General features: G+C 43.0%; 1 protein-coding gene across 1 annotated transcript in view; it reads left to right on the top strand.

Annotated features, from left to right (window-relative positions):
• The window catches only part of itfg1 (integrin alpha FG-GAP repeat containing 1), a 121,461-nt gene that overhangs the window by 53,515 nt on the left and 53,658 nt on the right, over positions 1–14,288 (top strand). The window contains exon 10 of the mRNA XM_076077925.1: positions 959–1,110. Within this exon, the coding sequence (XP_075934040.1) occupies positions 959–1,110 (152 nt within the window). The remainder of the gene's footprint in view (positions 1–958; positions 1,111–14,288) is intronic.

Below are 14,288 nucleotides of genomic sequence, written 5' to 3'. Positions count from 1 at the left end.
GTGGTGGTGAAACCTGGACAACATGTTGTAGGTTTTAGTCGCCCGACTTTAAAGTTTCCTTCAACCCCCAGACATGAAGTGCCAGACACATCTAAGTCTATTGTTAAGACCGATTTATATTTAATGTGGGGTTATTTCGTCTTTGTGCATTGCACTTATCTTTTGTGTTTTGTAGTATTTGTGTCTACCCGCCAAGAGACGCCTGATGGAAAAGCACTGCCAAAACATGCATTACTATGCCAGTGTGAAAACAACGCTGTAGCCAAAATGATGGTCAAGTGAAGAGGAAACTGTTTAGTGGCCTTCACGTCAAATTGATTTTGTTTGCTTGGGAATTTTTCTTCATACTAATGGAATAATTCACCTTCTTTTCACCACTGGTAGAGAGTGAACTCAAGGCAAAATACTTGACTCGTCCTGAAAATTCAAACCAACGAGGGAACAAAAAATACGAACAGAGAAGAAGCGAGTGGAGACTTGATGGTGCTGCTGCAGTGTTCTTTGATGTTTATGTGCATTCTGAAAATACTGTATGGGTACTGATTTTATTCTTATTATCATTCAGTGGGTTATATTCTCCATGTTATGCATTCTATGTATTCTATTCCATCTCATTTCCATCTTATTTGACCTGTTTGTATGTTCACTCTGTCTATTTTCCCTCATTGTGAAGCATTGAGCTGCATTTCTTGTACGAAAGGTGCTATACAAATACCGTTTATTGTTATTATTAGTATTCCCTTTCGAAATGTTGATACTACTTTCTGAAGAAGTAGCAACAACACAATTATGAAAATCCAGTACAGTGACATTTAAGAGTAAGAATGAGCCTGAGTGTCTGCTGTTTCTCTTTTATCTTTCCCCCTCCTGTTCTCTACTTTCACTCTTTTATTATTGGGTCCGGCGTTGTATTGGTTAACTCCGATTGATGTGTGATTTTGTTTTCGGACTGTTGCAGTGGGTGCCAGTGTTGTTGGACTTCCAGCGGAGGGAAACGATTTGGAGCTTTGTGCCAGGGAAACCCAGCCAACCCCCGGCCCTGCACTTCGGGGACTACAACCTGGACGGCTTCCCTGACGCCCTGGCGGTCCTCCGCAACACCAGCGGCAGGTAGGACAGATCTTTGTTTGGTGTTCTGAAGAAAAAAAACACTTGCGTGCGAAAGGTTGAGCCATCATCAATCCTTTCGGATGGTACACACACACACAAGGTAGCGTGGGCTTCGCTTCCTCTGGGACCTTATTTAAGGTTAACGTCGAGTAAATTAATGAGATATTTCTGAAATGAAGCTAATCCTTGCTTGGCAGGGGATCCCTTGGAATCCTGTCAAGTAGGTCCCTGAACCCCACTCCAACTAACCGTTTCAGTGCTGTGCCTCGCTTCATCGGTTCAGAGGCCCGCTGTTTCAGGATGTCCAGGGACTGCACATGTAGCACACAGTCACTTATAGACGGCGGTTGCTTTGTTATTACTCGTGAATGAATCACGGATTTCATGCGAATCCATATCGCCTCATTGCCCACAAAAGCTTGCTTCATTTGTCGCCCACATTCGGATGTGTCGGGTAACAGTCCACGTTTTGATGAGATTATACGAACTATAGTATTCTAGATTGATTGGAACCTAATAACTCAAGATGCGTACTTAAATGGCTTATGTAAATCCGTTTAGCTTCAAAACTAGATTTTTCTTCTTTTTTGTGAGACACCACACGAGGACGGATTTACTCATTAAACCTGTTCTCATGCTGAGGGGGGAGGAAACATGTCACCCTGTTGATATGAATGATCAAACAAAGTGAGGCAGGGATGATGAAATGTAATGATTTCAAAAAATGCAACTCATTATGAATATACATTCTAATGCTGATGCACATAGGTAAAAGAAAATGTTTAATTTAAGTGTTTTTCAAAATGGTTTCTGCAGTTAAGATTACAACCTGTGAGAAACAGCTCTCTTACACTCTGCATAGCAATATATTCAAAGCACAGAAGTTTTCAAAAGTTGATTAATTAAAATCTTCTCTCATTAATAAACCATAAGATATCAGCTGAAGTGTAAATCAGGCATAAATTAAGGTGATTGCTGACTCTTTGACATTCATGACACAGTGCAAAACAGTCGTTGACTGCAGGATACGAAGCTTTGAAATGTTTTGCACGGCGCAATGGGAATCTGTGACATTGTGGCATAATGAAGACGTGATTACCATCCAGTTTACTAGAGAATGGAGTGGGAGAGAAAACAGCTAAGGTGAGCGTGTTCTTCAGCTCTCGGACAAGGCAGCTGATAAGCCAGTCCTTCTAAAAACCACCACGGACACTGGGGTGTGTGTGTGTGTGTGTGTGGACGGACGGACGGACCGACCTATGTGTGGATTATCTGGACTCAGAGATGAAGATAAGATAGCTGAAGGGGTCATGGCTGTGATTGTCTATGCATACTGATTGTTTCGGGGGGGTGTGTGTGTGTGTGTGTGTGTGTGTGTGTGTGTGTGTGTTTTTGAATGCTGGTGTTGTGTTGGGAATAGTAAGATGTTGGGTAATAGCTTCAAAATATTTTCACACACACACACGTAGCTGTGAACCCTACTTTCTCTTTGTAATCAGCAGTAAGTCCTGTCGGGCTTAACCATTTGTAGTCGCCCTCATCTAGAAATGACGTCTGTCTCAGCAGCTGTAATCACACAAGCTATAGCTTCTCTTTACATTTTCTTTTCTCATTTTAAGCCGGAGCATTGTAATCCCACACTGGTCCGTGGACGTGATTGCGGAAGTGCTCCCCGATATAGTCTGACCCTTTTTTAAAACCGTCATCATCATCATCAGGAGGAAGGTTATAGGTTAAAAGGTTAGAGAAGTGTGTTGAATCTCTATAAGAACTACCGCTGACGTGCCCCAGAGCAAGGCACGTAAACCCCCGGACTCTCTCTCTGTGCAAGAATATTGTTTAAGTTCAGTAGTGCTCCCAGAAGTCAACGCTGCACCCCTCCCTTCGAGTAAAGGCACAAGAAGAAAGAAGAAGAAAGAAACCATTTTTATTGTCATATACATATACACGAAATTTGACCTCTGCATTTGACCCATCCCTGTATATAGGGAGCAGTGGGCTGCCAATGACAGGCGCCCGGGGAGCTGGGGGTTCAGTGTCTGGAATAGAGTTCTGATGTGTTCTACTCGACAGTCTGGTGTATTCCAGTTAGCTGTCCAACAGTTCACAACAGATCTGTCGATTCCCGGAAACTCCTGGTTATTTATCCTCAGACAAGTCCACCTGTTTTCCATAGTCATCACAACGCTCAGCCCAGGGATTGGTTGAAACCTCTATCTACTTCCTTGTTGTTGTCGTGATCTGTTGGATTGTGGTCAGCCACATCTTACAACAGCTGCACCATTGTCCTTGAGTTCCTGTTATCAACAATCAAGAACTTATTTAGTGGTGACGTGATGTTTCCGAGTTCTTTCACAATCGCAAAATATATTCAGTGATTTTCCTTTTGGTCTAAGCCTTTAACAAGTGAACATATTGCAACACATAACATCCAGCACTAGGAGTGCTTTTAAACATAGATTTCTCACGGCTTCCAGGAGTCATCTTTGAGCGATGGGGCGTGCTTGTTTTTGTTTCCGTTCAGACGATTTATCAAATGCGTCCTGTCTACTCGCCTGCTTTCTGGATTCAGCAGCTCTAAGTAAATGCCCTCTGCTTATCAGATGTGTGCACAGCCCACATCTGATCTATTTTAACGCTCCAGCCCTCTCCCCTGTTTCTCTCACTCTCTTTGCTCTCCGTCTCTCGACTCCTTCTTCCTTCCAAGCGGTTATTTATAGCGGCTTTTCAGACAAAAGTCCTGCCAGTCGGTGTCACGCCTCCTCCCAGCGAAATGAATGCCGATTTCAAACGTTCAAAATGGGAAGGGAGGGTGAGAGATGAGAGTAATCGGGCGGAATCTGTGGAACAATGAGAAGGAATAAATAGTCAGTTACAGACGCATGAGGTCATTTTGCGATATCAAGTTTGTGAGGCGTGGCTTTGACAAAACCAGTGATATTACCTCAGAAGGAAATATTTATCTCCCTCACTCTTTTTCCGCTGATTGTCCAACTTATTTTACTATTTATTAGACCGCGCAGCATACCGACAATGTACTTGGGTCAACCATCCATCCAGTTTCTGCCACTTGGGTCTGGGGGAGGAGGCAGCAAGAGTCCTTCTTCGCAGTCACGACATCCAGCTCTTCATGGGGGCTGCCAAATCCTTCAAAGGCCAAATGGGATACAAAACCTCCTCAGCATGTTCGGCCTTCAGGAGATATCATAATCGGATGCTCGGCCGGTCCCTAAGGGTGACCCTGACACCCTTCAAACTCTTCAGCGCTGTGATCTCGTTCTTACAGCCACAGGTCAACAACTAGAAATAGACAGACTTGTAAATTGAACACCTGGCCCTCACCACCTGTCAGCGACTCTCCGTCTCGCCTCGTCCACTTGTCTTATTCAGAGGATCATAATTTGATCATTTGTCCAGCAGGAACCCAGCGATCCTGAAGGAAAAGAGTCGACTGCACACCGCTTGTTGCAGTGCTCTCCGTGTTGGAGGAATAATGCTTGTGCCAAGAGTTTTTAGCGTGTGTACTTAAATTGAAATGCCTATTGACACATTTGCAGTTTGAATTTCTTTAAGTGGCACATAGTTTGTTCTCGTGCTCATACTAACGACTCAGCTTTTCTGTTTATCGAATACATGCTGTCGATGTGGCCAGAAGCATCCATCACATCGCTTCCTGTTTAAGTGTAGCTGTGTTGGATGCAATCAGTAGGCAGTAGGCAGAAGTAATGCATACATTTTTCTTACATTTCCAAGTTATGGATTATCTCATCGACATCAAACTACAAAGCTATTACCCCGTCCTTGTAAACATGGTTAAAGCACTAGATAATCCATTCGCAGGCTGTGTGGAAACGTAGCCATTAGGCGGTGCCAGACGGCTTCAGGGTGCCTGTACGCGCCCGTGTGCGTTCATGTTTTCATGTCTGTGTGGTGTTGTAATTTCCATCGGTAGCTCCTAAAATTGCACTCCTCGGGGGTCCACGTTATATCCGGGTCGAAGGACAGACTGTGCCTCCAGACTCTCTCGCTCTGTCACACACACACAGATCACAACAAAGACTACAGGGCTCTCGCTCACTGCTGAAATGAGATCCTAGGTGTTTCAGTGTTATGCGGCAAAGTAAGCTTTTTGGGATGTTGAGGAGACACGAGGCGACACAATGAAAGAGAGACCGAGATACAGTCTCTGAAAAAGAAACAAAACAGAAAAAAATAGGATTTTTTTTTTTGTCTTTCCTTTTTGTTATCTTACATCAGTGTGAGAAAGTTTCTGCAGGAAAGCGTGATGATTAAGTGCAGTTCTTTCAGGTGCAGATGACACAGCGCGGCTCTGCGTAACATACAGCGCTTATGATCCCGATTCTTAACTCTCTCCAGGCAAGACTCAGACGGCAGAGCTGTCTGACTATTCATCTGCTTTTTTATTTTTATTTTCCCTCTACTAGGCGTCTGCTAAGTAGAACTGTTTCTCATGGCATGTTCTAGGTTGAGGTTTGCCATACACGGCACAGAGTGTTGTTCGTGTTATATGTACAATATATGCATATAGGTGTTATATATGTTAAGTTTGACATCAAGGAAGCTGGAAAACGCTCCTGAAATCTTCATTCTGGAAGGTTTTATTCATGCAGCAATTTTATTATTTTGCTAAATATCAGTATTGTGTTCTTTGTCATGAATCCCATAGACAATTAGAATATTTCCCCTCATCATTTAATTCAAAATATAATTGTCTAGCAGTAAAATCATGCTTTACAGGTGCCTTTCAAGCACTTTTTATGCACTTAGAGGTACCCAAGAAAGCAATAAAGCTACATTACAATTTCAATCCAATTCATAATAGATATGATTTTTTTTAACAATAGATCATTGGATTAGTAGCGTCACTGCTTCGCTGGCTTACAGAAAACCGTTAAAGTGATTGTGGAGAAAGAAATAGAACGTGAATCACCTGCCTGATGTCCTCGTCCTCCCAGTCTCCGCTGGCTGATGAGTTGCAGCCCACGAGCTGTTGACAGTCATAGAATAGAACATGGTGGGACTTCAACTCGTATTAATGTTAAGATATCACAACCAACCGTTATGTGCAGCGGCGTTTAACAGTGGACTTTTGTGCCGCTGTAGTGCAGGTAAACGGAACGCAAGTACGGTGACAGCAATACCGAATTAATCTGAGATAGTTATCAATTTGACTAACAATCACTTAGCTGTGATAATGTGTGCAGACACAAAGTCAGGAGATTGTTGTAGATTTAGATTTGATTTGTTTGTTTGTTGCTTTTAGCAGACTGTTTCTTGGTCTGTGCTTAGGTACCATAGAAAGTAAGTAATGTGCGCACATAAGCCGGCGGTAGATCATACTTTTCTTGTAGCAGCCACAAATGCATATCAGGAACAATTTGTTTTTTTAAAATATATATTGCTGCAGAGCACAGTGTCCCTTAGACAAACGAAGTACAACTGCATGCAAAGTGAAGCTGGATTTCTCCCATCATACCTATTACTCTTTCCTTTTTTTCCCTATTTACCTCTACAGCAAGCAAATTAACAACACGATGCTTTGAAAAGTGCAGAAGCTTCAGATGACAAATGACACACAGCTGTAATTATAGAATGTAGAATGTATCACCTGCTGTTTCATTGTCTTGTAGATACACCAGTAAATATCAGTACTTTGTGGGAACAACGTTGACTGCTCTTCACACACTCTGCTTGTGTTTGAGGTATAGGACTGTATGTGTTAGCCACCAGGCCTTATAGAACGGCATTATGCTCAGCAGTAATCATGTTTTTCACTTTATCACATCCAGCCACTGATTAAACGGCGCATAGGTCAATGTGTTATCAGCCTGTAGCAACTTAGCTATAATTACATGTGTGCGCATCTAATGTACACGTCGGAATGTGTTTCTCAAGCGATCGAAAAACAACCTTCCAGGCTGCCTCCCTTTCAGCCAGATTAGCACGACCACAGAGGCTTTTTCAAAGTTGTCATCATCCACAGTGACTTCTAACCTGAGCAGATGGCCACTGGCCAGATGAGACCAACAGATTACAATGGGCCATTGATACATGGTTTCCCACTCGGGCACATCACTGGACGAATCACTGGCTTGGAAAAAGACCTGAAGCAGCTGGGATCATGGGAAATTGTTGTCTTCATTGTTTAACAACCACCATTGCAGACGAAAAACTATCCGGCGTGACTCATTAAAGTTTAATTTGCGTTACTTTCATTCACGTTTATGCACGTTAGGTCATTTAATTCTAAATAGTCGCAACGCTAAGTAGCTCAGTAACATTAGCTAATGCAACGTTAGCTAAGTAACGTTGGCTAAGTAACGTTAGCTAATGTAACGTTGGCTAATGTAACGTTAGCTAATGTAACGTTGGCTAATGTAACGTTAGCTTGCTTACTTGGGTCTCTAGTCCTAGCTTGTAGCGAAGCTCTCTCCATCTTGGAAATGCCGCACCACTATTTACGTTTGTTTTACCTCTCTCTTTCTGGGTTGTTCGGTCCACCCGTACATTTGCGCTTACATGGGGACAGCTTTAACGACACTCAGCAAAATGCAATGAATAATTGTCTGTTAGCATGAGAAATATAGGCAATGCAAAATAGAAAGGCTCGCCGACTTCCTTTCTCACTCTGACGTATAATCTGGTGTTTCCAGTGTTTCCCCAAAAGGTAGAGCAACTAAAGGAGGTAAAGGGGACACGCACCATTTCCTTCTATGAAATTACAGATTTCTCTGGGTTTTGAACATTGTTGGAACCAACTCAACAAAATTTATAACATAGGTCTTGTCATTTTTAGACATTTTAACGGGGAAATGTTACATATATCTTTTAGCAAGAATGATGTTCGCTTCCTGTAAAAGGTGAATTTGTTGCTTTTGCCTCAGGGATACAACAGCAAGAGGCAACCAGCTTCCAGGAAATATTTCACTCGTCTGTCACTCCCACCATATGAAACCTTCAAACTGACAATTTTCAAAGTGTGCGAGTCAGTGAGCATCGACACAGCATGGCAATGACCTGCTCCTGCCCTTCTTCAGAGGCATCACGGTCATATCGCTGCAGATGGAACCGATTCATTCGAAAATCTTAAGATTAGTCCATGTTGTTTCCTTTATGGCTATAAATCAAGCAGCTAGAATATAATGGAGAACTGCTTTTTCTCCATCAGGCTTCCTAGCAGCTGCAATCGATTTTTGTCACTTAGAAGTGTCATTGAGGAATGAATAATTCATTCATTTAATGCTTGTCGTACTTCTTTCTAGGACTGCCTTGTTGTCTCATAAGGGATGAATAATTAAAGGAAATCAATAATGTATAAATCACTATATTGAAGGTTTTATTTTCTATATTGCCAGAAAAAATAATAATCTTGATTACCAAAATGGGGAATATTTTTTCATTTCCCCTCTGTTTGCCGTGGATATTCATGTGGCTATGGAATCACTGGCTCGTGCACATGCATTCCGGTATCTGAAGTGCCTGACAATTCATTAACTGTGAAATAAGACAAACTGTCCAGTTTGTTGTGGGCTGCCGAGATCAGAAAACATTTGATTCTACAAGCCAAACAGATTTGGCTTCATTAGATTATACCGCCGGAGTATCTCAGAGTACCTCATGCAACGGTTCGCTTCAGAGTGACTCGTGACTCAGGGGCCGAACAATACTAACTGTTCACATGACTAAATAATAATAATAATGCATTTTATTTATATAGCGCTTTAAAAGGCACTCAAAGACACTTTACATGGTAAAAACAGAAACAATAAAAGCATTTATAATAAGAACAAAATCTATGACATCATAACAGTAAGAAAGAAAAATAAACACGAAAAGAAAGAAAGAAAGAAAGAAAGAAAACATACATGACTGACTTTAGAGGTTAAAAGCAGATTTGAATAGGTGAGTTTTAAGTGCAGTTTTGAAAGTGGCGAGTGACGGAGAACGTCTGAGGTGTTGGGGCAGGGAGTAAAGACCGACGTGACAAAATTTCAACGTTGACTTTTAGTTTCACTCGATATATGAATAGCGGACTCCTGGGTGAAAGTCCATCAATAAATATGTAATTGTTTTCCCCAACGTCCAGTAAATAAATTAAAAAAATGTAATTGAAATAAGATAAGATCCTTTTCAAAAATCATATTCAAACGTAGACATACATGTTTGGTCTGTTTGGACCAGGATTGCGGCCGAAATATTAAACATGTTTGACAGAGTCTCCTGATGTCTGCCTCTGACTGGCTTCAGGAACCTGAGATTGAGGTGAGTTTAGGACACTTTGCCTCGCATATATCAAACAGATGTGCATTTTCACATCTGCACAAATACTATGATAATCACTTCTAAATGATACAGTCTCAGTGCCTTCATAGATTAGAAGAAACTGAGTTTGTTGAGGTCATTGCCTCACTGCCATCACTTAACAGTGACACTAAAATAATGTTCTCCAGAAAATCCTTCTTTTTTTGGTGTGTGTGTGTGTGTGTGTGTGTGTGTGTGTGTGTGTGTGTGTGTGTGTGTGTGTGTGTGTGTGTGTGTGTGTGTGTGTGTGTGTGTGTGTGTGTGTGTGTGTGTGTGTGTGTGTGTGTGTGTGTGTGTGTGTGTGTGTGTGTGTGTGTGTGGACGGAGGTGGTGAGGTGTGCACAGCTATCCTCAACCTTTTTTCTTTGCTTGTGTCAATATTCAATGCGTAGTGGTGTGGACATGTTTACGTCAGTCAACTCTCCGCGCTGTGTTGTTTTGTTGTCTAGAAGTGCTAAAGTCTCCTCTGATAATGAGGTGTGTGGAGTGTTTGTGTTTGCTGTTTCTATTAAATTGAAGAGTGTGGCGTGGGCAGCAGTTGGCAGCGCTGCCTGCCTCTTGCTCTTTTAGCTCCGACCAGCTGATGTGAGAGAAAAAAATAATGATCAGATCTCTTTTACAGCTAAATGCGACCTGTCGCGCGCACACACACACACACACACACACACACACACACACACACACACACACACACATACATAGAAAATACTATGGAGTTTCTGGTTTGAGCAAAAGTGATTTTTGTGCATGAGGCTACAGTTTGTCCGTCTCTTGTGGATTTCTCCACGCACGATCTGTGCAGAATCATCAAGGACGCTTTTGCTGTTTAATTGTGACAGACGTTGACTTGACTTTTTCAACGCAGGACAGAAAGCGGCATGTGCACGTTTCCTCTCTCGCTCCCTCATTGTGGACATCAAAGCCCTAGTGTTGCCACCAGAAATGCTTCCTCCATTGGAACACGCAAACCGACGCCATTCAGCATAAAGACAATGGCCCCTTCTTTGCTCAACAATTTGCTTTGAAAAAATAATTCAATAATGTTTAGGTTTTAGGCCTCTCTGAGGGATTGTGTGTGTGTGTGTGTGTGTGTGTGTGTGTGTGTGTGTGCATGTGAAATACTGTTAATGTCTGTGGAGGATGCAGGGAGACAGAGAGGAGAACTCCCTCAATGGATGAATCCTCACCTCGTCACCTTGTTTGGGGGGATCAGTCGTCCGACTGCATCGGCGTCTACTTATTCAAACTCAGTCAGCACTGAGGAATAATTATTGACTTCAAAATCCCCTAAAAAGTCAGCAAAATCCCCAGATATTAGTATAATGGGGCTCCGTTGCCCGTTTCTTTCTCTCGTAATTGCTTCCTTTCTTCCTTTCTTTCCACTTTTTGAGCGTGCGGCTGCACAATAGGCAATCTTCCCGATGGAACAAGAAATTCTATGATTTCAACCAGTTAGTCATAATCTATTGTAGTGAAAGTGATATTTGACGCGTGGGCGTCCTCGCCAGCCGTTAATGAAGAGCTCCCCGTAAACATGAGTAGTTTACTTCCACCTCTGCTGCGGTTCAGAGCGGTGCGACTTTTCTTTTTTAAGAAGCTATGATTATCCCCTTCGTGAGGCTACGCGCTGTCTTCTCTTCGACGCTGATACTAAGTACATGTTTTGTTAATTGGGACGGGACACTGACACTGCTCGGAGTCTAAATGATTCGACAATGGGAGCAACTAAGCTATCAACGCATGGAGGCGTGTTAGCGATGGATACTGATAACATGCTGTTCAATGAGTCAAAAATATAAATACTGTAGCGAGTGAGTAACATTTAAATGGATCAAAGACCTGCTGTGTCCATACTACGGTTGTGTTGTGTCAGCACAGGAGAACAGTCTGATTATTTGAGTATTTCCTAAAGCAATTCGATTAGTGTAGGGCAGGCTTATAACCGCACTAGCGTTGGTCTTCCAAATATGCTTCATACCATGTTATGCACGGTTCTTCTCTCAAAGTTTCCCATCATTTTAGCCTTGAACCAAGGTGTATTAACGCTGAAAAAACACCCCGTCAATAATTTGATATGTTCAGTCAGAGATACACAACGCATTAGTAAGTGAATAACAAGACACAAATGGTGAAATGCCACTCGTTGATAACCATTAAACTAGGCATTTTGGATGAAAATGAAGCGTAGTTCTGCAAATGCAGTGCCTATTGTACCTTAAATGTACTCAGAAACATTGTCAAACTTCTTCTGAACTCTGCACCAAAATCAGCCTATGACAGTAAATAAAGTCAGACGTTTTTTTGCATGAGGAAATGTGACATGCACTGTTTACGAGCCAATCGCAGACGTGATGAGCAGCAGCCTGCCCTTGATTTGAACAATCAAACAAATGTGGTGATCTCGCGTTCCCAGCAGTGCTAGTAGCAATTTTAGTAGCTAGGAGTGAGAGTGGAGGCACTTTAGCTGAATTATGTGGTTTGTGCGACGTCTTCCAGGACTGTAGCGCTGATGAGGCACTGCATGCAGCTAATGCAACTAGTCATTAGCTGAACAAAGCACTTGATTTCCACATCGGCACAAAATGTGGTCTTGGCGGCGAATTTTCTTTTTCCGAAAAGAAGTCTGCATCGTGTAAAAGTGCTTCGTAGAACTTCCTGTATCCCCATCCTTATTAAATTGAGTTAGTAATGTCATGATATTGATGCACTAAGCTCCTGCAGCTTTTTACAGCCCTCCGCTGGGATGACGGTGAGAAAAGTGTCGGTTCCTCGTAGCAAAGAGCGCAACGCAGATGTGGCTTCGACTACCGGACTATTTTTACAGGCACTGTGGTTGTCAGTCAGAGCAGCCGGCAGCCCAGTCGCTCTCTGTACTGAACTAGAAAACACACACACACACACACACACACACACTCTCTTTCTCCATTCATCGACTGCCCTCAGGGAGACAGAGCACCCTGCTGGCTGTGAGTGTTTGATGTTGAAATGGTCCACCCCAGCTTCATAAGAGCCCCCTATCGCAGGAGGAATGGTCTAAATGTCACACTCCACCTGGCTGCTCCGCCTGCCTGAGTGTGTGTGTGTGTGTGTGTGTGCATGTAACATGTAGCCATGCATGTAGCAGTAAGTGGTGAGAGGGAGCTATTTCTGGAATACAAAATGAGGTCACAGATGGAAACGGCTGAACTCAAGTGATTTCTGTTCTGTTGATGTCACACCGCTACATGGCAGCACACCGCCATGTCCTGACTACACCACGTATTACTGGTGATTACAGTCACCGGCGACCGGAACTGTTCTTGCCCATCGCAAATGCACCGTCAGATGTCACAAGTGTCTTTGGAAAGGGGTGCGAGTCAGGAAGATATGGCACTTCTGCACAACACACATACACACACACACACACTAGCGTGAACGAAGCACATACACACATCCATGCGTCGAACTCTCCAGGCTATAGGTCAGTGAGTGTCTGCCAGTAACAGAATATTGTAGTTAACCTCTGCTTGAAGGTTGTTGCGCAGAAAAATCACAACCAACCTCTCTGTCCTCATTCAACGTCTTTTGGAGCAGGAGAAAGGTTTAAACTATCAGATCAGGCTTGTCCACCGTTGAGTTGAACATTTTGGGGCAAAATATGTAATTGTAAATGTTTCTCATCAGTAATGTTGTTGCAATATATATTGCTTTTTTTTTATGGGACCAACTCAAGATCATTAATTAGCTACACACAAACACATTTGTTGCCGCTAGCTGTCACTGCAGCGGACAAATAATGCTGCCGTTGGCTTAATCATCTCTTGAATATACCGGGAAATGGGAAAAAGGTCAAAATCGTTAAACAATGGCGGACACACAGTCTTTGATGATACGATCGTGATTCTGTATGGCACTACAGGCTTTCAGCACTACTCCGGTGCGTGATGCTGCCTCCGGAGTCCTCTCAGCCCATTCAGCGTTGTGATGGGATCTCCATGTGGACGCTGGAGACACACGTTAACACCAGGTGTAAATGTAATCCGGTTTAATCATATCTAGATACATCCTGCAGACAAAACATATTTCAATGCAAGGTGTAAAGGGGTTCTTATTTATTGAAATCAACAACAGAAAACTAGTCACAAACAATTGTAACACACTTCGAATTAGACGAGTGGTGGTTTGCATCAACAAGCAGGAAATGAAGTACATAATTCATCCTCATTAGTCTCTTGGTGATGGACTGCAGATATGGTAGTAGAAAGTCACAGCAGGGAACTTGTTGTGACGTCTACATCAGCGCTTGAGTTCGGATAAAATGTGATGAGCTCGGAGATGAAGTTAAAGTCAAGACAACACCTCCATTCTGTGCTCACTCAGGTGCAGCGGAGCATCAATTAATGTTTCTTGGTTACGTAAAGCTCACTGCTCTTCACCTTTTCCGATGCCTGGGTGAGATTTCATCACATTAAGTTTTGTGTTGCTCTCAGCGTGTGTGTGTGTGTGTGTGTGTGTGTGTGTGTGTGTGTGTGTGTGTGTGTGTGTGTGTGTGTGTGTGTGTGTGTGTGTGTGTGTGTGTGTGTGTGTGTGTGTGTGTGTGTGTGTGTGTGTGTGTGTGTGTGTGTCTCTCTCCATCCATCAGTATGCAGCCCAACCGAGCAGCTGCCAAGAGCTTAGCAGGCTGTTGCTAGGCAATGCCATTTAAAATCCATCCTTCTCTGTGTGTTGGGAGCAGGGTAGCTGCGTTGGTCCCCCGGTTTTGTTGCTAATACCGGGGTTGGGAACTGGAGTAGCGCGATGCGTTTGCCTCGCTACTCCCGCACTATATTTTCTCCTCCAACGTTGGTGGGCGGCTGGTTTGGCCTCACATGACTTCC

The sequence above is a fragment of the Anarhichas minor genome, unplaced genomic scaffold, assembly GCF_050575085.1.
Source record: "Anarhichas minor isolate MPS153535 unplaced genomic scaffold, ASM5057508v1 ptg000062l, whole genome shotgun sequence".
Classification (NCBI taxonomy): Eukaryota; Metazoa; Chordata; class Actinopteri; order Perciformes; family Anarhichadidae; genus Anarhichas; species Anarhichas minor.
The sequence above is the reverse complement of the archived record's forward strand: the minus strand, read 5'-3'. Positions and strand labels throughout refer to the sequence as shown.